This window comes from Girardinichthys multiradiatus, chromosome 10, assembly GCF_021462225.1.
Source record: "Girardinichthys multiradiatus isolate DD_20200921_A chromosome 10, DD_fGirMul_XY1, whole genome shotgun sequence".
Lineage (NCBI taxonomy): Eukaryota > Metazoa > Chordata > Actinopteri > Cyprinodontiformes > Goodeidae > Girardinichthys > Girardinichthys multiradiatus.
In genome coordinates this window covers 9,324,937-9,352,203 of record NC_061803.1, presented here as the reverse complement: position 1 = coordinate 9,352,203, position 27,267 = coordinate 9,324,937, and the positions used below count along the sequence as shown (strand labels likewise).

The window sequence follows — 27,267 nt, the reverse complement described above, 5'->3', positions numbered from 1 at the left end:
AACTTCAGTGCCCAACTCTTACATTTGATCGGCTGTCCTGTGAGCCATTCTTTTATTCATACAGTTTCATTTTTAGATCATGTAAAAAGTGCAGGCAAACTTGGAAGCCAAACGGTGAAACAACAGCGGAGGAAATAAAAAATGTAAACATAGAGAAAACGTAAATTCATGCCTTTAACATTTGTGCAACATGAAGCTGTGATTTTAATATTTCAGAGATGTATCAGTGACATGTAGAGCAGCGTTAAAACTGAGACTACTTTATTTATTTAACCTTATTTTATTTGGATTCCAAAACAAAATACATCAGGAAAAAAATATAAATTAATTTAAACAATGAATATAGTAAGCAGTAAGATCAATGGCAAAATAGAAAATCACATCAAGAGTAATCACATTCAGAAAAACAAAACAAATCAAAAAATGTCCACTAAATTGTAGCCAAAACTCGTCACGGTAATGAAATAAATTTCACACAGAGAAAGAATGCTCTTTTAATACAAAATGCTTTCCTGCTGGTGCTCTGAGCTTTCCAACTACAATTCTTCTCGTTTCTCCTCTAACTTCATTTCTGACAGAAAACTCAATTAAACTGAATAAGTGCAGATATAAAAACAAGCTACATGACAAACAGAGAAGATGGATGGCAACCTTTGCCTCGGCATTAAAAATCCCAATTGCGTCACAGTGGAGTTCAATCTGCTGCTGTATTACCCGCCGCAACACAATGAACACAGTGCCATAACTAACCAGCCGTCAGAAACAAGGTTCTGAGTTATCCTTGTTTCTTTTCCTGATGTCAGGCATTGAGATCATTTTGGTTTATGCATGGCTAAATGTTACAGAAGACCAATAAAGCTGCCAAGAATACAGAAATAATTTAATGACACAATAAAATTATTTCTATGCCAACAAAACTTATAAAAATACCAAAAACAGTAAGTTTAGATGTATAAAATCTGCAAATTTATAGCAATGCTTATCTCAGTGTCCATATGCTTTTTTATTTAACTTGCCTTTTAATTTTGAATCATATATAGTTTTTCCTATTTATTTCTTCCCTTTATGTATGTAGTTTATTAATTTCTTCTCACATTTTTCTATTTGCCTAAAATAATTTATTTGTGTAATATATTATGACTTCACCATTAATTTTAATTTCTTTAGAGGGCAAATTAAAAATAAAAGAGCATATTAACAGGGGTATATTTAAAAGTTAAACAATTACTAAATATTAACCTAAACAACTTTTGATCAAGCGAATATTAGTGAAACTTGTTCATATAATTTATGTGTCATACTTCTGTCACAGTAATTATTTTTTGAGCCATTTATTTATTTCTGTGTTGATTATGGCAGGTCTGGTCCTCCATAGCCATGAAAAAAAAATCTTTTCAACTCTTTTTTTTTTTCAAATTTAAAGGCATAGCGACTCATAAACCTCATGACCTTAATGGCACTCTGTCTGCGAGCGTTGGCTGGTCAAACCTCTGGTGGGCGCCACAGAGGAGCTGACCTGTCGGTAGATGAAGGGGTAGAGGCTGACGTCAGGGCGGCGACTGAGGCAGCTCTTACAAACTGAGCTGTAGTACTGCCCCAGGAGATCATACACCTCCCCTGTGATGAAGACGAGAACATTTTTATTTTCAAAAATCCCTAATTATTAGTGTCAGTCATGTACTGCTCATGTGCATGAATAAAATGTAAATGTGGGGGCTTTTGATGACTTTTTTTTCAGGGTGCAATGGATACACAACATACAACCTAAATCATTTAAAAAAAAATAAGGATTAAGGCAGAAGTTTGAACATTTTTATGCAGCAAAACGAAAATGTCCAACTTTATTAAGTCATGGCCACTAATGAGAAGTTAATAGGCATTGGCCTTGTTCAGTTAAAAGACATATTGAAACATCAGTACAACATACATACACCTAACACAGATGTAGGCATACATATGTACATATGTGAGCCTGTATGTATAATGTTGACTGTGTGCAAACTTGCATTCAATTCTTGGTTTTAAAAGTCACTAAAGTTGCATGTTAAACCATTTCCCCATTAAAAGACATAGCAATAAAACATTAAGAACCTAATACCTGTTTGAAATTCATGTACATGGTGACTGTATAAATACCCTTAACCCCAACGAACATATTTATTTCCTGAGATCATCATGAAACAAATCTTAGAATCGTAATGTTGGAAAAACAATGGCATTGGCGATGTAAGTCGAATTTCATTAAGCAAAAAGAAAACTGAAGCAGACAGGATGTCTGGCTGCCTCACCAACACTGATGTTCCTCTGGGCGAGGAAGGAGTGCATGTTGTGAACATCTGTCATGAGCTGCCTGTCACCGAAGGTGAAATAAGCGACGTCTCGGCCCGCCTCAGCAGCTGCCAGCATCTGGATCAGAGCTGGAAGGAAAATGGGACTGTTAAACCTCAACAATGAGAGCCATGATATGTTTCAGTGCTCTGTGTGAGCACACCAAAGCTTTAAATGATACATTGAAAGTTTGGAAACATAAAAGAGGGAACTTACTACAATAAAAATAATGCTTTTAAATGACAAACAAAAAGGTATAAATAAATATTTGAACAGTGCTTCAGCTGTCAATGTTCCCATTAAAACCAGTCTTTGTAGGCTGTACAGTAAAAGGTGAGTAATCAGTGGAATAGGTCTCAACCCCACTGTGAACTGTTAGAAAGCAAAGCCCCGACTGGTCCCGGAAAGCTGTGAATATTTTAAGAGACTGGAAATATGTCTGCTGATTAATTAAAGTTGGGAAAGTGCCAACGTAATGAGCAAAACTGAGTTAACGTCTTCATCAGCACTCAACACTAAAAACTTCCCCGTATCAGCAGTTTCTACTCTGCTTCAACAGCTGTCCTAAAAAATTATTTGGCAATTAAAGAATGGGTGGCAATGAGGGGCCAGAGAAGGTAACACCAGGCAGGGGACATCACCTGAGGTATGAACGGAGTATCCATATTGTAGATCATGAAATACACAGTAGGGAATAATCTTTAATGCTATATGACTATATGCAATATTAATATCACAAAGAGCTGCTTGAGGAACAGTGATAGCTAATTATGGAAGTATTATGCATTCAGGCTCTCTGTGCCAGTGATGTGTAAAGATGTTTGATTATGCAGCAGAAACTTCAGGAGGGCATTAAGATGTTCTGGAGCAGTCATTAAGGTTCCCCTCTGTTACTTGTGCACCTTTTTCCTACTAGTTTTTCCTTCCACTCAATTTTCCATTAATATACACAAATACAGCACTCTGTGAACCATACTTCTCAAAATTAACAGAAATAAACACTGCAAAAACATCACTCTGTGTGCAATACATGCATATAAGAGTCTAACATTTTGACTTGATCACTGAAATAAATCAACTTTTCAATAATATTGATTATTCAGATGCATCTGTATGTTTAAAACATAATGTAGATAAAGGCTGAAATGCATAAAAGGTAATGAAAAGAAAAGCTATTATTGCAAGCGACTAGAAATGCTCTCCCAAAGCTTCCTGAGCAGCAATATGAATACAAGGCACACACAGAAAGCTGTACCTGATTGATAGACTCAAGCAGACGATCAATTTCACTATTAATGCAACATATTAACTTTGGCATTTAATCAATAGGAGGAAGGCAAAAGATATGCCTTAAGTAAATGCATGCATTCCCAAAAGACAAATGGATGCTGGTTCTGGAGTGAGTTTCAATGTGAAATTTATTCCACTACATCCAAGAAAGAGAGTCCAATTAGAATGATGATCTGAAGCACTTGTCTGGTCAGAACCCACTGACATCAACGTTATGCCAGAGATGTGAACCTTACCTTTGAGGCGTGTGTCACCTCCGAAAACACCACAGCCCCAGTTTCCTGTTGCCACTGCAGCGAGGTTTTGACTTTCCTTCTCAGGGCGAGAAAAGCCACAATAAGACTGAAAAAAAAAAAAAAAAGAAAAAAGAAGAACGAAAGACAAGAAATTAAAAAGGGGATGTAAAAGAAAAGTCTGAAATAACAAATATCACCATACAGTAAAGGCCTCACTGTACACACATAAAGTAATTATTCTTTCTTAAGTTGAATTAATTGTATTTTTCGAATATAGTTCTGTGCAGTATGTACGTGTTAAAAAAATGTAACACATACTTTAAAGAGATAAATAATTTAGACAGAAAACAGTTAAGCACCAAGAAAGAATAGTCTGAATTGCACTTAATTCGTTGAACATGTATGCCAACAAGGATTGTGCATATTATTAAATGTAACAGGAGCTGCAATATCTTCAACAAGTATCAGGGGCACCAAAAGTGGACTAATCAGGCAATATCTGGAGCATCCCACAGTCAGTGAATGCTTCATAAATGCATTAGAAACCATTACTACCACTCTATGGAGCTTTATAAGTGACACATTGCTTATTTTAATTCTATTACATGTTGATTAAATGATTATGCATAAGGTTTTTTTTTTTTAAATGATCACATTGTTACTTAAAATTAACTTCATTATAATTCAGCGAACATGACGTAAACATAAGGGATTGGGTGGGCTTATACTTTCTTGGATTTCTAGTGTTTAATTTTAGAGATATGACAATAAAATCTGTCGTTACTATAGATATCTATAACAATAAAACCCATATATGCAAATTTGGGGCATGAGACATGACATTACTCATGCACTGTAAGTCATATGAGCAACTCTTTAAAAGGCTACTTAAACAAAAGATCCAAACGGGCTCCGAATATTTATTTCAACGTTAAACTAAATACATAGTGAAAATAAATTGTAAGAGACCGTCCTCCATTCTGACCAGTGATAAATTCTTCTTGGGAAAGGGCAGATGTGACATTTATCGGAACAATATTCGAAACAGGATTGATCTCTGTGTTCACTCTGATGTCAGAACTGTCAAAATGCTCCATGCTTTCTGACAGCACCCCTAACAACATCTTGATTCTTTTTTTTTTTTTTTCAGAACAAATGGCCATTATTCTTTCAGGAAGCTTAAAAATAAATATAAAAACAGACTGTTATGTAAATATGATAAATGTGATTGGTGTACTGACACTTAATTGTTAAATTTCAATTTAAAATCATTAATGGATAATTCTGGATATGATGAACAACTGAACAACAAAATAATTTAATGTATTCTTAAATACAGTATATCTTTCTTGAAGGTAACTTTTATTATTTATATGTATTATTTACTGTGATATGTTATCCACTAGCAATGCAATGGATAAACCGCTACCAACAGGGATAAAAAAATGACTTTATTTTTGTTAAAGTGATGAGAAGCCGACAGTATTTATCCACACTCAAATTTACTTTGTAACATAGTTATACATCTTTTTCATATTTTTATCTAAACCACTGCACATCAGCATGGTAGTACATGGTTAATATATATATAATATATTATTGTTGCCCTGTGATGGACTGGCGACCTGTCCAGGGTGTACCCCGCCTTTCGCCCATAGACTGCTGGAGATAGGCACCAGCTCCCCCACGACCCACTATGGAATAAGCGGTAGAAAATGACTGACTGACTGACTATAATACATATATGGTTAATAACATGTAGCAACAACCATCAACACAAAAGAAAAGAAAAAAAAATAAAAAAATATCGTAGCCAAACAAAATAAATGAAGGTCACCTTATTAAGTTCTCTGTTTATTTTGTCGGACCGAAACTGTTCGAGAAAGTTCCTGAACTGTAGCGCATCGATGGCCACGATCTCTGTGCACCGCCTCCTCCAACAGTCACTGGAAGAGTCGAACAGATTTTTGACTGTTTTTGTGCAACAAAACAAATGAACAAAGATTTAAAAAACACAGAAATATGACACCCACATTCTTCAGTGGGTTTTACTGGGATTTCATGTGACACACAAACACAAGGTAGTGCATGATTGTGATATAAAACACTTTTCCGATTTGCAAAACTTTTGCAAACCTTATTTTATTTTCCTTTCTCTTCCCGACTATACAGTAATTTTTTTTTTGTTCTATCACATGGATTTCCAATGAAATACGCTGACGTTTGTGAAACAGTTGAAAGGGTGTGAATACTTATGCAAGGCACAGCAACAACAAATGGACCGTCAACAGACAACAAGCCATAAACAGAGCACCGAACAGATCATAACTTTTAAATTCAAACTGGCATCATTAGCAATCTTCTCATGTTTCATGTGATGCCCCAGCTATGGACAGATTGTACATAACTGTGGAGATATTTAAAAAAATAAACTAACCGGAAGCTCCCTTACATTCTTCTGCTGGTTTTAATGTACATACAGGTTAATATGAAGGATGATCTAACAGAATGAGGAAGAAATAGGAAATAAACTGTAAATATTACACTAAGCAAACATAATAAGTACCTTGGAGTTGTGTCTTGTTGACATCCAGCCCACTTGTAGGTCTGAGAGTAACCTGTGTATTTACTGTACTGCTCTGTTCCTGAAAGACAGCAACATCAATTAGACTTCATTGTTGAATCTTAATTTCATCATGACAATTTGACAAGACTGAAAACTATTTGGAGGTTTGCTCATGATAATAATGCATCACTGAAAGATAAAATTAGAGGCTTGTCATTTTAATGTCAATTATGCGTCTTTTTTAGCCAAATTAAAGCCTGGAGGTAAAGGAAGTAATATCACCACAGAAGAATGATCAATAATACTATGAAGATAATACTGCAGTGGTTGAATCTATACTACCAATGTAATAAACACATGAACATCCTAAACAGATAAAAACTTGAAAAAGATAAATTTAAACAGCATAAGTAACATTTTCAAAACCATGTGATGTGCAGATGTGCACACTTCTATGCATTTAGTGTGGTTTTATTTCTTTTTTACATTTTATTGAAAATCTGAAAAGGGTGGCGCTCATATATTTAGCTCTATTTACTCTGTCAATAAACGGGAAAAAATGACTTTGAATTACCATTTCTTAATTTTCTGTTTAAATTGGAACTTAGTGTTATCTCTCTCAATAGTGAGATAACACCACATCCATAAAGCCGGAGGGACGTTTTAAAGGTTCCTGTTATTTTTGCATTTGAACAGAAAATACTTCAGGAACAAAATAAATTATGCTTTTGATTTTTATGTGAGCCAAATGAGCTTTACAAAGGTATTTGATAGCGGGAAGCAGACAAACACTGCATTTGGAAAGAACCAGCCGAATTATTTTATAAATGAAAACAATCAGCAGGTCTGAATAACAAAGTCCTAAAGGTTGTTTTATTCATGTGCAAATACATCCGGACCAGAAAGTCTCACATTCGTGCTGGACCAGACAGCAGAAGGCCAGGAGCGTATCTCATTGCCATGTTAATTCAAAACTGAGTGAAGTGATTTTCTTTTTTTCATTTTTAATTAATTTATAAAAAACAAAATAATGACGATAGGAATTACAGAAATTATGCTATTAGAATATCGCTTACAAACAACAGGTTACCATTTGGTTTACTGGTTTCTACCTTACAGATAGCAAAACAAATACAATCTCCATGTCACTGCCCTCCGCTCACTGACTTTAAGCATGCACAACATCTTCTGGTCAGTAGTCTTAAACCAATCACGTGACTTCTCTCTTGATACTATTTATACTTATGACCTCCACAATGGCAGCCAGATATCTAACAATCAAGTAAAATTAAATTAGCCAGAGCACTTTTGCAAATTTCAGTGCAGACCTACAACCCATTAGACTCTGTTACCGCATGCCAAGACCTCTTGCAGAGAAATATAATTTACCACAGTGGGCCACGATGCATCCAAGCCTTGGAGTTTTACAACGGGAACCAGAGATATAGGCTGAGTTTAATAAAGATGATGGAATGGAAGAGTCCATTAGTGGAGCAGGTCTTGGGCAGATCTTTCAGCTATAATTAATTCTGTGTTCGAGTAATAAAGTTAAGTGGAGCAACGGGAGCAAAGGCAGGCACAAAGTCTGAAGGTGACTCGGCCAAACGGGAAGCTGCGGCATGTCTGGAGATTGCAAAGACAATTAAAGCGATGCATTACTTGCTATTTCAGTCCATCCCCCTTCCTGTGCACCGTCTACAGTCATGATATGTATACTAAAAGACATTCTTAGAAAACTGTGACAACCAAAGCTAGAAGCTAGTAGAAGAGCCGTTTGTTGGCAATACAGATTGATATCTCAAAGAAAAAAATCTAAAACTGTTCACAACTGAGAGTTTAAGTAAAGCCAAACATTTCACATCTACCCAATAAGGTTAAAAAAAGGTTAAAATGTCTTCTTGTGCTTTTCTTACTACATTTATGCAGATCAAATTCAATAATACAGTTCATTTAAAGAATCTGAGCTAAATAACTTACCGGTAATCACCATAAGATGCTTAAAACTGTTTAAAATGTCAACTTCATTTCATTCATCTAGAAGGCTACAAAAAATATTTCACATCTTATATTATAGTTCCTAAACAGAAATCGGAATGGGCTAAAATTACAGCAGCACAAGGTATCAAATAGGTAATTTTCATTGTAATATATACTCACTTTATTAGGTACACCTGTCCAACTGCTCGTTAAAGCAAATTTCTAATCAGCCAATCACATGGCAGCAACTCAATGCACTCATGCTCAACATATCAGTCTTCCTTTTAAATTGCATAAATAGTGTTAAGACACGTTGAAGTTTTAACTTATACGTATCATGGCATTATGTTTCTTTTTTGTTGTTTTACGGTCATCATGAAACTTTTTAACTGTTTTATATTACTATTCCTACCGTAGAGTAGAAAACACTGAAGTGTTTTAGTAAAAAAACAAAGAATAAAATTGAAAAATAAAGCTGAACATCGAGTTATCACAATAATCAGTAAAATGCAAATCTTTGCAAAATGTATAGCGCCATTTGAATTCATATCACAAGATGACAAGTAAATTTGTGTTTTTACTAGCAGTGGAACACACTGATTGTCCTCTTTAAACCCAATCAAGTTCCTACAAACATTTTGACATGACAAAAAGAAAAAAAGGAAGAGTGCCATCAGCCTCCTGCGGAGGGAACCCTCATGTCTGGCCTCTTGTTTTTGGGTCCACACTGGTTTAAAAGCCTTGTTTGTTACAAACATCCAATTGTGAAGTACAGGAATCATTTAGGAGAAAGGCTCAACAGTGCAATCAAGTCTGCCAAGTCTCCATCTTCTGACTACCTCTTAGGGCCAATCAATAGGAAACGTGTGGCAAGGACCAACAGAGAAAAGATGGTAAACCCATAAACATCTTCAAGCTGACTCAGAATGGGGTAAATTGAAGCAGTAAACATCAATGCTGAGTTGAAACAGAAAGCAAAAAATATTCCTCCCATCGAGTTATAGGATGCATGAAAATATCCAGCATTATAAAGCCAATCTGAAAGGATAACCCTCTGGGGCAAATTCACACGTATTTTTAAGTTTCCTTCTCATTCAGAAGCAAGATGCAGAAAACGATTTTATAAAAGAACTCATCTTGCATAGATTTGAGGTAAAGACCGCCAATAGTTATGTATATCTGTGTAAATTGCATGTCCAAAAACAAGAACTGTTTGCATTACCGGGACTGTGCAGAAAAAATACTGTCTGCTGAAAGCTAGTGGTGGTTACTATACCGGGAAGGGAAAGAGAAAAAAAAACCAGCAACCTGTTGTGGTGCTGGGTTTACAGAAATGGATCAGGATCTTTAAAGACCCTGAATTTAGTCTGTCATCTAGTGAGACCACCGTATATTTTAGCTAATCTTACTATTCAAACAAATTGTCTAAATTGTGTAACACGTTTAAATCGTGTCATTGCTTGTTTAAATACAGAATACAACTCTTCTGGATGTTTACATTTACAGCCTAATAAACATAATAGAAAGAAATAACTCTGTAAAGATGATAAGTTCATATTACATAACACATAAGGTTAGGCATGAAGAAGAAATTAATTATCAATAATGTCGCTATTAGCGACACAACCCTTTCACTGCTTGATTAAGAAATAAAAAGTTAAAGTAAAATTAATTTTGAGTTGAAAATGTGATAACATGAAATAAAATCTCAGATTTTATTTCATGGAATCATGAATCTTTCCATTTTAGAATTTTTTAGAAATGCCATTCTAACCCGACTCCTCCACTCAGATGTTCTTATTTTGAGGACTGCCTCAGTAGCTGAGGATCTAGATTTCTGTTCATTTAAATAATAAGAAAAGAGCAAAACAAAAGTTTCTCCATCTTTTTGATCCTTTTACCACATCTGCTCTTTGCAGCTGAACCCCCTACAACCTGAAGCAAAAATAGTTGCAGCTTACTTCAATTTGCTGGACTTGATGGGTGAGTTTGCATCTGCATTTCATCTCTTTCAAGAGTGTCGAAAAAAGGAAACAACAGAAATATCGTCCCTCTGGCTCATTAAGACTACAGAACTCTTTTAGAGAAAGTGAATGACAAAAATCGTGAAGGATAGTTTGGGACCACTGACCTGTGATAACGAGACACTCATTATCTTCCAGGGCTTCCGTAAAGAGACGGGAAATGATGAGCTCAGGGTTTATGAGAAAACGGATTTCCTCTTGAACAAGACCAGCACCGATAACTCCTCCTCCAACAAACTTGTTGGCAAAATCCACCTGTAAAATAGTGCAAAAAGATACAAAATAAAGAAAAAAAACACGCACATTCACGCTTCTGCTGTCTCTACTCATTTTTGACTTTGTCACATTTGGCAATACAAAATGGGCAAAGACAATAACATCTTCTCAAACTTTGGAAGCAAAACATGTCATGAAATTGTGTTTGCCCTTTCCATTTTATTTTTGACAGAATCTGTGACAGGTTTATTGGGGAGGTCGGCCTGAGGTGATGGCATTACTCAGGCAATCTGTCCACAATGCCAAAATGAGCTGAGCGCTCCATGAGGGCAGCTTTTAGTCCTGTACCTGCCAGTAGCAAAATCTAATCAAGAGATTTACTTAAAGGGACAAACAACGAAATATATCCTTTTTATTTATGTTTAGCATGTAATAAATAGGATAATACATTGTTTTAGCTTGTTTTAATTTGTAATCTCACATTTCAGGGCTGACAGTTGTTACTCGTTGACCCACGGTTGGCCCAGACCGAACCTACCACGACCGCGTGAAAAAGGTGAGCAGCTGTGTGAGAGCAGATCTCTCCATTGTGGTCACTCAACACTGGGACAACAAGCCAGACTGCAATGTCTGCTTTGACAAGCTGTCAGGACCTCAACCCCCAGCCCCACCCTGGCAGAGCATCCATCAATCGCAGCTACAGCGAGCCCTGGAGCTGGTCGTGCACGCACATCAACTGTCAGCCTGTGGCAACTGATGGCAAACAAAAGGTGAAAGTCGAAGGGGGTTGTGCTGACAGCGTTCAGGATGCTTGGCCGACATAGAGAGCCGAGGCCCAGAGGGCTCGACCCCAGCCCCAGCACAAACTCCCTCTGACGTGCAACTGGCTCCCCTAAAGGACCTTTCTCAGCAGTGCTAAGCATTCTTGGTGAAAGACTCCAGAATGAAGAGACATAGTGAACTACAACGGATAAGAAATAGCCTCTGGTACATCCATGTAACACTATGTTTACGCTAGTGTACACTTCTAATAGAGGTCTTACCTGAAGCATTCCATAACCATCATCCTCAATCGTCCCTTCACATGTAATGTGGAGCCTTGTGAGCAATGTCTGCGAGCTGAAATACAAACATTGTTTTGCACAGTTTACATTTACCAAGCTCCCTGTATGTTTGTTTGGATCTTTTACGTAAAAAAAAAAAAAAGCAAACCTTTTCCAGTTGGGAGGTTTATCCAGTCTTTGACGGCTGAATGTCACGAGTCCTGTAGGCTCTTTAGGACACAAGGACACAAGTAAAAAATGTTTTGCTTTGTTTTTTCTGCAACAGCTGATTTCAGTTTAATCAAAATGCACAAAATCTGATCACTTACTTTGTTCCGTGACACTTTTAAAATAACACATCAGGGTTTTGAGCTTCTCGATCTTTTTGGTAGATGATCCTTCAAACAGCCTGAAAGGAAAAAGAAACTTACTGAGTAATAATTTTATTAATTCTCCCACCATATATCTATTCATTACAGTTCATAGACTTTCCATTGAAAATGTCATACTTTTCCAGATTCAAATGTCTTGATTCGTCAAAAAACATTTATCTAGTTAGGTTTTATAATCTGTATGCTCAACAAATACTTATACATAACACAGTTCTGAGGTTAGCTTTGGCTGCTGTAGCCCATCTGCTTCAAAGTTTCACCAATCCTTACCTTTCCATCATCTTAAACCAGTCTGCCCATTCTACTCTGATATTAACAAGGTATTTTAGTCCAAATAACTGCTGGTCACAGCATATTTTCTCAATTTCATACTAATCTTTGTTAACGTGAGAGATGGTTGTGGGTGTAAATCCCAGTAGATCACAGTTCCTGAAAAAAGACCAGCCAACAACGCCACATTAAAGTCACTTAAATCCCATGTCTTCCCAATTCTAATGCTCAGTTTGAACTTCAGCGAATCGTCTTCACCGAGTCTAGATGCCTAAATGAACTGAGTTGCTGCCATGTGATTGGCCGATTCTCTATCCGTGTTAACAAGATGTTAAACGGGTGCCGAATGAGCGTATATGCTTATATTTCCTTCTAAGAAAGAAAGCACACGTTTTAAAGAAGTTTGACGTGGAATACCATCCTACCAACAACTCTAACTAAAATTGAGGCTACCAAAAACAGTTTGTTGCAGAATCATCGCTGTAGAGATGAATGACCTCCATTTTAGCCCCGTGAGTTCAGTCATGCTTTAACTTTTGATATGAATTAGTACATCTCTCACTCAACCTCCTTTTCAGTCGCTAGCCGATTATGTAGGAGCTTCTTTGCTGTTACGAGAACAAAGTTGCCCCAGGCTGTCCATCACAGCACAACACTCCTGCACTGTCCCCGCACTCACACATAAAAACGAAAAGAGAAAGGGGATCAGGGATCTCTCTGTCTCCAGGGATACATTAGGAAGCGCAGTGTCCCTTTAAAGCAACAGTGTCCTCAGGAGGAAAAAAGGTCCTAGCCCATATTTAAAACTGCTGCGAAGGGAGCTGTGCAGGATATATCTGAGTGCACTTTGAACATTAAACTCACAATACCCATCTTAATCGGACTCTAAAAGAAGCACACAGATGCTTCAATAAAAAAAGAAATTTTGTGGGATAAAAATGAAGCAATGACAAAAGCTTGATGCACTTTCAGGGAAAGAGCCTTTCAGGGAAAAGAAAACAGGTTCAGTAAAGCCAGCTCCTGCTTTGTCTTTTTTTTTTGTCACAGTGGCCCAAAGAAACAATCATGCCTCTAGTAGTTCTCAGGAAAATGTACCGGACATGAGCTTGCCAACAGTGACAGCAGTTTTGTATGTAATAAAATGTAAACAAAATGTTAGAGGAAAAGAGAGTTAAAATCCACATACAGTTAAAGCCTGGAATTATTTACATCACTGGAAAAATTTGGTTTAAAGTAATCTTTTATTTTACCAACATTTTACTTCTGACTGCTAGTAATATTAATGTTTTGGAGCAGCCCAGCCAGACTACAGGATTGAATCTAGTAGAGAACCTGTGAATGGAGCTTAATATTAGGGTGAGAGCTAGGAGGCTTTCCAGTTCCAACGATCTGGAGCCCAACACCAAAAAAACAAATTGTCAAAATACATGTGGAAACATGCAAAAAGCTGGTCAGCAATTATATGTTTAGGTTGGGATTTGATTGCTGTAATGTCAATAAGGACTTTGAGAAGTGAATAAATCATTTCCAACATGCCATAAACAAATGCAATTAAAAGCAGATTTTTTTTCCAAACTTGATAGTCCTTTTAAAAACTGTTTTATTTTTTTAAGAGATGCCCATCTCTTTTCTCATCAGAAACAAACTTCTTGGTTCAAAGAAAACTATTTCAAATCTGAATCTGCCAGGGTAAGAAATAATCTTGGGCTTTAGGTGATGTGTAAATAGCACTGGTCACACTGGATTTTGTTTAGCTGTTTCAGAGTAAATGGGGATGAATACAAATGCACATCCCACTTTTTAGCTTACATTGTTTAAACAGTTTAAAGAAACTATTTTGTGTCACTTAGAATATAAACAAAATGTATTTAAGTTTGGGATTGTAACATGACATAATATAAAGGCCAACATGGGTTTGAATACTTTTGCAGGGCACTGTCGCTGTGAAGAAAAAATACAAGTGACTGCATTTGATGCTATATCTGCTAATATTGTCAATGTTCTTTGAGAAGAGAAACAGACACTGAATACTTCAAGTAAACTGCACTTAAATCTGTACAATTTCAGACAACTAAAACCAGGTGGTGAAACTGTATATATACATTTTGTTAGTTTTTTGCTTGTATTTCTACTCATTTCTAAAGATCTGCTGTGGTGCGTAAACTCCCCAAGAGAAAAGCTGTTTACATGTAGGAAAAGCTGATCAAGCTTTCCAAAGCCCACTACACCACCACAGAGGAACCAACCAGGATCAAATTGGAATGTATCTTACTGACTGTCAATCTGTCTATATGACCGGACTGAACTGACTATATATTTGTGAATAAACTGCATGTACTATTTTGCAATGTGCCTTGAGACAACATTAATTATGAACGCGTTCTATAAATAAACTGAATAAAAGAGGACGAAGTGAGAATATTTAAACCGAAGCCTGACTGAAGAAGAAAATTCCCAACTTTGTTTCAGAGTATTTAGGCAATACAGGAACAGCGTAGTTTGCAATGTAACTGAGACAAAGTGCATTTGCATTAAAAATATTGAACAGCAAACACCATCATATTTTAGAGAGCAAACCTAAACGTTTGGTATAAAGTATAAAATATAAAACAAATCACAATTGGCCTTCCCCTTGTTTTTAAAGCAGAAAAGTAATTTTAAAATGCACTTTTCTTAAAAACAAATTAAATAAAGACCCTTTGGAGCCATGCCCCTTTAAAACATACATTTGCAACCACATTCGGATGATCACACTCCGTATGTAGCTGCAAATTACGACTGGTAAACTCTGTAAACAAATCCTTTTATTACCAATAGATACTTTCAAACAGGAAATTATAGAAACGATGTACAGACACTTCTTAGTGACAGAGATTTGGGATGGAGAGTGCACTTTTACTTTCCCCAAAGTTCTTCTATGTAGAAGCAGTGGGTGGGCTTTGGGAAAGTAGATTGATTTCTCCTCACCCACTTTTTTGGAAACACATTTTGCTTCTGAATTATGAAACAACTGGAATCTTGGCTTCAAGGAAAGAAACAATGCAAAGCTGATGTCTGTCGCTCACATTATTGAATAACCCAACATCAGTTATTTACTCCCTGCAGGTCACCCATGACTATTAGCTGCAGCAGGTCTGAACGAAATGAACAAGTGAGCGTAGCTCCCTATTTTGTGCATTAGAGTAGCAATGTTGTTCAGAACTGAAGCAGACATACAACATGAAATGTAATGCTCCCTGATAAGCATTTTATTTATTAAATCAATTTTTTTTTACAAGTTGCCACTGTGGTGAATTACAGGAAGACTTTGCTAGCTCCAGAAAGCCTTTAAATTCCTGGGTATGGTGCAGGTATGCAAGCTTTCCATGCTACTGCATGCCAGACAATATTTCTCTAGACTTCCGCCTTCAAGTTTATAAGTGGCCATAAATCTTTTATTCATATCCAAGCTGGGGACCTTGCCATCATTGCTTTCTTCTTGGATGGCTATTGTGTAATGCATTGATGCCCGAGTTTGATGTTCCATAGCAAACATTTTCACTCCTTGGCAACTCTTAGATGGCTTGTTCTTTCTTTCTTTTTATTATACTATTCTAAATGAGTATCATTCGCTACAAGGTGAAAATTAAGACAAAGTTGTATGCACTTGAAATGAAAAGGAAGAAGAAAAGGTAATATATTTTTGGATCATTGTGAAACTTTTATGTGAATGAAATTCTGTTGGAATGGGAACTTCTTTACTGGTCTCTGTAACAGAAGCTAGTGGTGCGCTCCGATGTCAAAAGCAGCCATCCGAGTCAGTGTTAATCTAATTTCCTCTTCCATTTAGGTAATCACATTGTGATTCCAACAGATATTGGGAACATGACTGAGCAGAGATCTTTTGGCAGATTTTAAATTACACTACCATGAATGATTGCTTTTAGTGATGGCTTGCGGGGACAGAGATATTTGCTGGGTTTTCACAGATTCAGTCCTTTTACTAAACCTAAAGTAACATATTTAGGAATCCTTAGTTGTAAAGTAAAATCAAACAACGATGAAACAGTTCTAAGGACCTGGCAAAGCAGTAGTAGATAAAGTGAAAACACACCACAACTGACCAGAAACACCAGGACAGGATAATTAGTTGATAATATTAGACATATTCTAAAAGCAAATGCTGCAACAGGAGCCAACACTATTATTTTAGCCAGAAAGACAGAAGGAAAAAAAAAAACAACACAATGATTGGTTATTATTTTAAAGACAATTTAAGAACATGCACCATTCTTAATGCATATCATTGTTTCCAGGCAATACAGCAACACAGCTTTATTATGTACTCCAGTGACTTAGGTACTCTGCTCGCTTGAAACATGTAAATGCAAATCAGGTTTGCACATTTATTAATGTGACACATTTTAAAGACAAAGAAACTTTTTAAAGAAAAAACGGTCTGCAATCAAGGAAAAAACTCAATTATTTTTTGTTCTACTTGATATTTCCTAAGAATGTTTATGTCATTTGAAACATGTCAACAAATACTTAAAGTGAGTGGTAAAAATATTCTAACTATGTGAACTTCTTTCTAACTTCGTTATGTCATGTTTCAACCACACACTTCAATGCATTTTATTTCGATTTTATGTGTGGACCAACACAAAATTATAAATAATTGTGAAATGGAAAGAGTATGTGGTTTTCAAGATTTTTTCATACCAATGTAGCTCTGGCTCGTTGTCCTGCTGGAATGTGAACCTCCAGTCTCACGTCTTTAGCAGCTTCTATCAGGTTTTCTTCCACAATAACCCTGCGTGCAATGCCACCCATTTTTCCTTCAACTCTGAGCAGTTCCCCTGTCCCTGCTGAATAAATGCATCTCCACAACACAATGCTGCCGCCATTATGTTTTACAGTGAGGATGGTGTGTGCTCAGGGTGTTAGTTTTATGCCACACATTATGTTTTACATATAGACCAACAGTTTGTTCTCATCTGACTAGAGCACCTTCTTCCACATGCTTACTGTGTTCATTACATGGCTTGTAGCAAACTGCAAAAATGACTTTCATGGGCTTTTTTTGCTGTCACGCTTCCATAAAGGCCAGATTTGGGGAATGCACACCTAATACTTCCACTTGAGCTGTGGATCTCAGTAGCTTATGGAGAATTACCATTGTCCTCTCCACCCCTTCTCTGATTAATGCTGTTCTTGACCCGGCTTGTCAGAATGGGTGGAGGGCCATGTCGAGGTGGGTTTGCAGTTGAGCCATACTCTTTCCATTTTGGGACGACAGATTGAAGAGAGTTCTGTGAGATTTTTAAATATTGGGATATTGTTTCATAACCTAACGTTGCTTTAAACTTTCCCAAAAATGAATTCCAGGCCTTTCTGCTGTGTTCCTTGGTATTCATGATGGTGTTTATTCACTAATGTTCTCTAACAGATCTCTGAGGGCTTGTCGCTCCTGAATTAAATTACGCACAGGTCAATTCTATTTACTAACTAGGTGACCTCTGAAACCCTAATTTTATTAAGGGGTATCGAAAGGTTGATAAATACAAATGAAACCCCCACTTTTCAGATTTATTTTAGTAAAACTATTCCAACCACTCTACAGTTATGTGCTACTGTGTGTTGATCAGTCACATAAGTTCTTAAAAATACATTAAAGTTTGTCAAGAGTTTATGTATTTTTTCAAAAGGAAGACAGAATATTTAATTAAAAATACAATCAAGTTATCTCACTTCGTGTGTTTTGTCCATGGGTTGCATGTTTTTCAAATGTTGGACAAATAAGCTACTTCTTTGTGCGGAAGAACAGGTCTGCTATGAAGCCGTCTTCCAGAACCAGTTACGGCTGCAAAAATTCACGAGCACACAAAGAAGATCAGATCCGCTACCAATAAGCAGTCTAAAACACGACTTCATCTGTTCATAAATATAGTTATTTTCCCCTCATTCCAAATTGTTTCTTAACTGTTCTGCTATGCTGGAGCCTCAATGCTCTTGCTTTGTTTCTCTCCTCTCGGAGCTCGAGGTTTTTGTGAACGGCCAGCCTTTAAAACGAGCACCGCTATGTTTAATGTCTGTCTGTTCGCTGCTAAATACCCCAGTTAAAAGGAAAGGGAGAGAAACTAGTTGTGGTTCATGTTATTTTCCTACAACAACACAGTACATCTTGACCAGAGATTTCACATACACTATATGAGAGCGCATGTGCACTTACCTCCAAAATAGAGCAGTTGCCATGGAGATCGATGCGTTCGATTTAATGGACTGGGAGATTTTACACAGGTGGTGCACAGACATAAAAAACCGTCGCTTGCATTAGGACAGGACAAACAATAAATCACTTACCATCTACAGACTTTTAAATAAAAACCACGAAAACAACCGAACTGTCAAATGTTTAATTTAAATGAAATCAAAACTTGACCACAACGCAGAAAACAATAACCTCTTTGTTCAAAAGAAAGCAGCCTACAGTAAAGTTAAACATTGATACATTTTAATTAGTTTGAGTTTGGACTTTGCTGAGAGAGATCTCGAGGGGGGCACCGATGAGAATAACAAAAAACTACCGTGCTCTCACCCCTGGTTATTCTAAGAATAATTATGCCATGTAGCTACAGTTCAAATAAAACATCTGTTTGTGGCAGGCCAAAAGGATACCAGAGTAAAAGGTTTTATGGTTAAATGTCCAGCCATAGCAAACAGATCACATAAAGTACACCTTACTGAGTCAAAGTATTATAAACACACTACCTGAAACAGTTGATGTCTGGGTAGTTGCAGTACTCAGTCTTTCTGGAGTTTCTTCTGGGGAATGTACAAAAGAAGGCATTTGCAAGCAGACATGCCACCTGCTCCTGAGACATGGTGATGGAGTGGTCCATGCCTCTTTTCAGGAGGGGGATAGGCTAGAGGAGAAACACAGAAGGACAGAATAATTTGTGTTGTGCCAATGAGACAAGGAATTCTTCACTAATGTAATAATTTGTCAACTCTCGATGCATTATTATTGAATAATTAAAACAGTTTTCACTCAAGACATTGCGTGCAACACAGACACGTTTTAAACTAACAACTCATTTAAATATGCAACAGCATGCAAGTATATAAAGGCTTAGAAACATTCACAATGTGTTATACTAATTTCAATCAGTTTTAGGTTTTGACCTCTATAAAAACCTTTGGGCACTTTTAACAAACAGATGTTTTTGATTAACCATTTTTGTGTCCATAAAAAGTGAGTAACCCGTGATTTATAACTTATTCAATGTACTGTAACAGAAACAAACCTTCCCACAAACTTTCCCAGTATGCAGGTGCATCCCAATTAATTAGTTTATGCAACAGCTGTAGTTAATGTCCTGGATGTGCATGTGTGTGTTGACTTAATTATCCTCTGAAAGTCTGTATATTATGCCTATAGACCTTAATACTCTTTAGGTATTTCTTCTACTCAACTTATGAATATGCTTGGATACAGCAAACTGTAACCAGCCAGCGTCTGTGGAAATAACCTTTTGTGGCATACCCTTCCTGTGGAAGCTGACAATGACCTGCTGGGTTTCTGACAAGCCGGCAGTCATATGATTGTTCTGACCATAACATGACCGCAGCGTAATAAAACACTTCAGTATTAAAATTTGTTTTTATTGGTCTTACTTAATATTCAAATAGAAATTCAGAAGAAGAACCACTTGAAATATATTACTCTGTATGTAATAAACCTATGAAATACTAGAGTTTCACTTAATGCATTGAATTACTGAAGAAAACAAACTTTTCAATAATATTCTAATTTACTGAGATGCACGTATAATCATGACTGTGTGAAAGTTTCTTTCAAAATTATTTTTTGTTATTAACTGCTGGGCCACATTAACAGAGAACATTTTTAAATCAACCTTTTACTCTCTCTACATGACGACAACAAGATGACCAAAAAGACAAAAATTCAGTCAAGTGATCAACAGTTGTTGTGTATCTCATCCTCACCCCTTTTACAACCACTTGACAAGATAATTTGTCATCTGAGGATGTTTGGGATCAATCTGCTGCAACAATCCACCCAAACCAGCTAGTCAATGCAATGGTTAGTTACTGGTGTTACCTTGGTGCAGAGCTCAGATGCTCTCAGTGCTAATCGCACCATGTCTGGCAGCAGACAGTCAAACAGATGTTCCTCAGCATCAGGCTCCAAGACCTTGAAGAGAGCAAGAGATCTGTTGTTTTCCAATAAACTTCAGCTGTGACTCTATTACTCATCCAAGCTGATTAGTGTAAGGCAGATAAAATAAACTTGTCTGATACTTACTTTAATTATGAAAAATACAGGTCAAAATTGCATTGAAATATAATTGATGCAGCACTTGGTGGGCAGAAATGAACAATGCAAGCTGTTTTATCTTTTAAACATAAAATGTCAAAATCCAAAAATCCGTAACGCTTGTCATTCAGAGAACACATATTATATATTACTTGTATTAAACCAGTTGAGGCTCCAAAATGTCAGAATTATCAATCATGAAGCAATTTCATGAAAGTTGCACAGCCAAGCAAACTCATTAAACAACCTTCCAGGAATAGATGCAAATGACCAAGGGTTTGAAATAAAAAGGGTTGTGTGCGCCCAGAACAAGAAGCCCCGACGGGTGATTTAGCTTGGAACATTTATATTATGGCAATGGAAGCCTGGCTAAACACCGCTTGAAGTAATGACCTGGCTGACATCATAAACTGCTCCTGTGGGTGTAATAAATGACGCCAGTTTGACACGATGGGGATAGTAGATATAGCTGAGGTAATATTAGGCGAGCTCTGTAAATCACCAGCAGGCAGAGCATCACATCAGCTGAGTTAACTGTCTGTGCGACCTAATACCGGGTCTGCATGTCACACCAGATGATTGAAGCAATCTAGCAAATTTTCATATTTTGTCACATTATAAATGCATTTTTGTTTGGATTTTATGTGGTAGACCAACAGAACATAGAGAATAAGTGTGAAGTGGAAGAATGGTTTTCTTTTTTTTTTTTTTTTTTTACTAAAAAACTCACAACTGTTTCTGCATTTGTATTCTGTATAATTATTATATTTAGCAACACAAAAACAAAGAATACTCACATTATAATTCAAGTATTTTTCTTCTGGGTCTAAGCAAGTAAGCAGTCAGTTTCTCAACCTGTGACTAAGTAAAAATGAACCACTTTTGTGCTCATAAGCAGAGGGAAAAACAAACTGAACTGAACAAAACTGAAGCTGTCCGTCAACAGCTATTCCGTTATTCATAAGGAATACGAGCTGAGATGAATATTCAATGAAGACGCCCGACCTGTCACTCTATGCCGTTCATGTGCATTTTGCCCTGACACTTGAAAACATTTGGCCTCGATCCGGCACAAGCGTTTAAGGGCAGCAACAAACTGGATGTACAGAAGTGGCTTCATTATTTCACCCTGAAATGAAACATTATAACCTAATCAAAGATCATAATTCCTCTAAAACATCATACCTTATTTGCTGTTTTAGATTGTTTTTGAAACTGTAATAAAAATATAAAAACAAGTGACTTTTTGACAATTAAAAGTAAAATTTGCCACACATGCAGAGGCCAGATCAATTTTCTTTTATAACATAAGCGATAAATGTTTCTTACAAGGGTTACAATATGCATCAAATATTAGGTTCCATATATATAACATTATACTCAACTATCATCAACCAAAAGAAGCAACCACTATTTGTCTACTATAATTTTAACAATGTATTTATTTATTACAGATAAATATTCTTGTTCTTGTTAACCATAATCGGTTAATTCTCCATTTTTTATTTTAATATAATAAAAAGGTTATCAAATTTTTGCCATCTATATCAATTCTGCCTCAATTTTGTTATCTTAAACTATTTGTTTATTCATTTCAAAAACAAATTTAGCCATTCTGGTCGACATAACTAAATCAGATTCCACCAATAGAATTAAGCCTGTGGCTACAGCCTCTCAGTGCAGATGTGAACTTTGATGGAAAAACCCTTTACAACATTATTCATGACATGAATTACTTTTGTTGCACAATTATTGAGCAGAAGTTGTTTGGATCAAACTACTGCCTGGGATGTAATGTCAACTATTTCCATTTCTGACAAGTTAGCAAATGTGACCTTTTGTTCAGATTCAATTACTACTCAAAGCTCCCACTTTTAATGGCAGCAGCATTTTCCACTTTGGTTAAATCCATTACTGCTCTCCTGGAAAATGGCTTCAAACATGTGGCAAACTGACATAAAAATGTCACTTTTTCACGTTTTTTTAATTGATCAACCGTTCTTAAAACATATTGCTTTTCCAGGTATAGTCTAACAAGGTTAGGAAATCTTATTTCACTTGTTTTACAACACAGCAATGTTTCAGACAGGATGTCCATCTCTCTTTAGTGATCCAGACATACAGCCACCCTCTGAATCTTTACGGAGAATGACGCAGATAAGTTTCATATGACAGATGATAGATGGCCTCTAAAAACAACAAGTTTTGCATTTAGGCTAAAAAGTTACATTTCCTTCATCTGAGCAAAGCAACTTCTTCTAAATTTGCAAAAAAAAAAAAAGCAAATGTAATTACTTCCTTATATGAACAATTATGTTTTAGAAATCAATTAGCCCTTTAAACTGAATTTCACTGCATTGTATTTTACCTAAGATTGAACTAAAATGCATGGACATTAATTTGAATCTTTCTGTATGATTATATTAAATTGTTTTGGATCAATGTGATTATACAATTCTGAATATTTGTCTTGTGAAGGGTCTTTAATATTTGAGTTGACAACAGATGTTGTGAATTTGCAATATTAAAAGAAACTGAATTGAAGCGAGTTAAATTAAAGGCTAGATTTGTAGAGTATTATTAACCTATTAACACAGTTGTGGATCTCTGCAGCTCCTCCAGAGTTAACACATCTTCTCTGATTAATGCTCTCCTTGCAAGGCCTGTCAGGTTATGGGGACAACCGTGTCTTGGTAGGTTTGCAATGTTGTCATACTTTTTCAATATACAGATAATAGACTAAACAGTGTCATGTGAGATGTTCAAAACTTGGAATACAGTGGGTGTTTTCCTTGGTCTTCATGATGCCGTTTGTTCACTAACATTCTCCAACAAACCTCTGAGGCCTGTTGTCATGGGTAACATGACACAGTTCAACACAGTTCAAAGTTTTGACTTTTTTTATTGAGATCACAGTTTTTATTTTTATATCTAGATGGATAACTGGACACTTGATGGTCTAGTAGTTTTAGAGTAACACTTTGGCATCTTATATTTCCTACTGTTATGTGTCTCGATGCAGAGCGAAATATTTATAGTAACAATTTTCACCATTTTTGGATTTGGAAGAATTCACAACAGTAATTAACAGCAACAGTGATCTTAACAAGTATATACGCTACCTTGTTGCAGTACAAGTCCAGTGCTGTAAAGTCCCATTTTTTGGCATGTGAGGCACTATATTTCAACACTGCTTTCTGTAAAAGAATAAAACTTATTTATAACATTTCTAAACAACAAAAATAATAATTGCAATTTCAATATATGTGCTTAAAAGCCATTCAAATTATCACCAATAAATGTCCTAAAGCTTTGCGCTTTTCTTTTTCTAAACCTAAAATGCCATCTTGTGGTATAGCCTGGTAACAACAACTATGGTTGTGCACATGTTCCTTATGGAGGTCTCATATTTACATATTTTTAATTTTCTACCCTGCAAAACTATTGCATAAATAGTATATGTTAGATAAACACAAATCAATGCATTCTAGGTTAAAACATCTTAAAGAAAAATAAAATTTGGATCTTGCAAAAGGAAGGAGGAGGATTTACAACCACTTGCCTTCCACTCAGAAACGTTTGTGAATTTCTGGCTTAAGGTTTCTTTGATCAGATCCCACCGACTCTTTTTCTGAGGAAGAACAAACTGAGTTAGGGTTCAGAAGAGCAAATTCAGATTGAGACTGCTATGCCTCCTACTGGTGAAAGAAAAAACATAACTTTACATGATGTTTGAATATTAGTTCCAGTGCAAATAGCTAGAAACTGTGGTATACTGTGTAGGAAGCAATATTTGGACAAGTTAAAAATTATTAAACATCAAATCTTTATAACAAGAACTAATGGGCATGAGGTGGCTTTAGTTTGATGCCTATATGGCTCAAACCGGACATGTGTTAAAACTGTGAAATTACATTCAATTTGGAATAGTTCTTAGCATTTCAGTTGCATTATTTTATGGAAAGTCTGTAATGTTTTATGTGATCAAACAAACAGGACAAGAAACACCCCCAGCCTTACCTCATCACCAACTGGAAACAAATTCCTGTTTGAGCAGGGCATCTTCACATGGACATCATCCCATGTATCTATAAATTTAGCTGGATAAGGAATAGGAACTGTATTATTTCCAAGAACGTCCGTCTGTCAGCGAGAGAAACAATAAAAAGTATTAGTGTGTTTCCTACACAGTGCTAATCAGAGCTTTACATACTTAAACATCTATACCCCTAAGCTAAAAGGTTGTAACTTGGCACAAAACTGTGTAACCCAATAGAGCAATAATTCCAAACACAGATCAAAACTGATTTTGGAATAATTAAGCAAACTGACTTTAACCCTTTGGAAAGCCTGACCTCAACAATACAAAACATTTGTGGACTATATTTAAAAATTGAGTCTGTGCTAGGAACCTAACCAATTAAAAATGTACTCTACTAAATCATTGAAAAAGATTGGTCAAACATAAAGGAAGGATTATGCTGATTTCTACAAAAAGCATGAAGTTGTGCTTGCTAAGAGACCTTTCATCAAATACTAGTGGTAACTTGTGCATGCATTTGAAACGGTATATAAATGTTTGACCATGTGTGGTTAAAAGAAAATCCACAACAATTTACAACGTGTTTATCCAAATTCTACTTTTAAAATTCATTAAAGATGTATGGTGTACCATCATTCCCTGAGGAAAAAAAGAACAGTTCAAATGCAAAATTCAAAGCATGATGGCCCATACTGTGTGCATGTAAACTAAACATGCCGTGTTGCCAAAACTATTACAGCAGAATTGTAGAAATAGAAATCATTAAGGCTGTGGAATTGAAATGGATTCATAAAATGTTTTTTGCTGTTTATATATATATATATATAAAAAAAAGATGTCAAACCCTTATCATCACAGTGTGTTGACCAGGAACATCTTTCAGTGGAGGAAGTTTCCCACCACATTCTGGCATTCTACGTAGCTCGCCGATCGGCGTTCCCAACCATTTAACATCAGCATGTGTATGTTCCTTGTCTGGATCTTGCTCCTCTGAAGATGTACCTCGCCAACCATTTTTCACAGCAAAGCTCTGCGCTGAGGTTTTTGTTCTCTGTTTGGCAGAACCCTCAGAGTGTGAAGAGCATGCTTCCAGTGGTTGTGACGCATCCCGACTAGAAGCAGGCTTCCCAGCAGAGTCTCTAGAATCAGGCAATAAAGGACAGCCCTCATCAAAGTCTTGTGGTGTTAGTACTTGGGTGTAATCATCCATCGCGGAAATAGAAGATTTCTCTATATTTTCATAGTTTACATATACTGCTAAGGGGTTTTGAGACCCCTCCTCATCTGTCATTTCCACATCTTCTTGGCCTGGACACTCTTCTGTTGCACTTGAACTCTTTGAGGGCTTTACCAACCATCGATCTAGAGTATTTCTGAACTTCTGCTGTTGTCTGGGGCCAATCTTTTGAAAGGTACTTTTTGTCTTTACGCCCCGTAAACCGCCCGCTGCAGTTTTAGGCCGAATATCCATATTTGTCTCTGCTTTGTTTTCCTTGCTTTCTTGATTTATGGCCTCATTTCCGGTGCTGTGATGGCAAAAACGCACACCTAAGAAATAAAACTGAAATTGTAAGACAAACTGAATTGCAACATATTTTGTGAAAAAAGAAATATTGTCTGAGGAAAGTACCTTTGTAAAAAGATGCAGATGCAGTTTCTTTTTTTGTCTCGACTTTTGCTCTCTTTGACGAATCAAAGTCTGTGAATGCACTTATTCTACAAAAACGAAGCGAGGTATCAGACAATACATCATCATGCGAAATAGAACAACATTCAAATAGCACTCGAAAACAGCATAAATTTACTCACAACAAAGCTTGAGCAGACAACAAAAAGACGGCGTTGTTTGGTTCAGTCGAAATTAACTTTGGCTTTTTCAGCTGAGTAACCAGTTTTAACAAACGCCATGAAGCCATACATGAAAAATTACCTTACAAAAAAAAAGCGCAAGGCGGGAACTAACTCAGAGGAATGAGTACCATTGGAGAAAATATCTTTAATATTTAGCTTCTCTGTATTCAACTAAATAATGACGGTAGCTCACACGCTAGCTGTAATGCTGGCCCGTCTTTTTTCTACAGCAAGCTGTTAAAAGAAGCTAAAAAAAAAAAAACCACCCGACACTGAAACATGTCACAAATTTAGATGCTACAAAATAGGGTAGGTTTTATACCAAACACTTTATAGAACAGGTTGGAACGCGGTCATTGTTTGGTTGTCAAAAAACACTTCCGTGTTAACGTCACAAGTACTTCTTCTTTGGGTTAGGTAGGTTAGGCGCATTAATGGCGTGTTGCTGCCATCTGCTGTTTATTATATGACAACACAGTGGTGCATTACAAAAAAGTGATATTCAGTATTTCCAGGGTTTATTTCTGTAATTTTTGATTGCAGCTAATGAAAATCGAAAACTAACTTTTTTAGAAAATGTTAATATTATATAAGACCAATAAACAGGGATTTTAAAACAGATAAATTGGCCTACTGAAAACTATGTCCACTCGCTATGGGCTCCTTATCCATGAATTACTGCAGTTGCTGAGTGGCATGGAGGATCAATTGC

At 36.4% G+C, this 27,267-nt stretch overlaps 1 protein-coding gene across 1 annotated transcript; it reads right to left on the bottom strand.

The window, feature by feature from the left end:
- Nucleotides 1-264: 264 nt before the first annotated feature.
- LOC124875379 (poly(ADP-ribose) glycohydrolase-like) lies at nt 265-26,956 on the bottom strand. Its single transcript, XM_047377512.1, has 17 exons — nt 26,514-26,956; nt 26,335-26,420; nt 25,549-26,252; nt 24,683-24,805; nt 24,225-24,293; nt 23,785-23,859; nt 20,447-20,539; nt 19,093-19,247; nt 12,010-12,089; nt 11,850-11,910; nt 11,681-11,756; nt 10,529-10,676; nt 6,421-6,499; nt 5,692-5,800; nt 3,855-3,960; nt 2,289-2,417; nt 265-1,617 (listed from the first exon to the last, which is right to left on the bottom strand). The coding sequence occupies exons 1-17, from the start codon at nt 26,618-26,620 to the stop codon at nt 1,451-1,453; spliced, it is 2,367 nt and encodes a 788-aa protein (XP_047233468.1). The 5' UTR covers nt 26,621-26,956; the 3' UTR covers nt 265-1,450.
- Nucleotides 26,957-27,267: the final 311 nt, after the last annotated feature.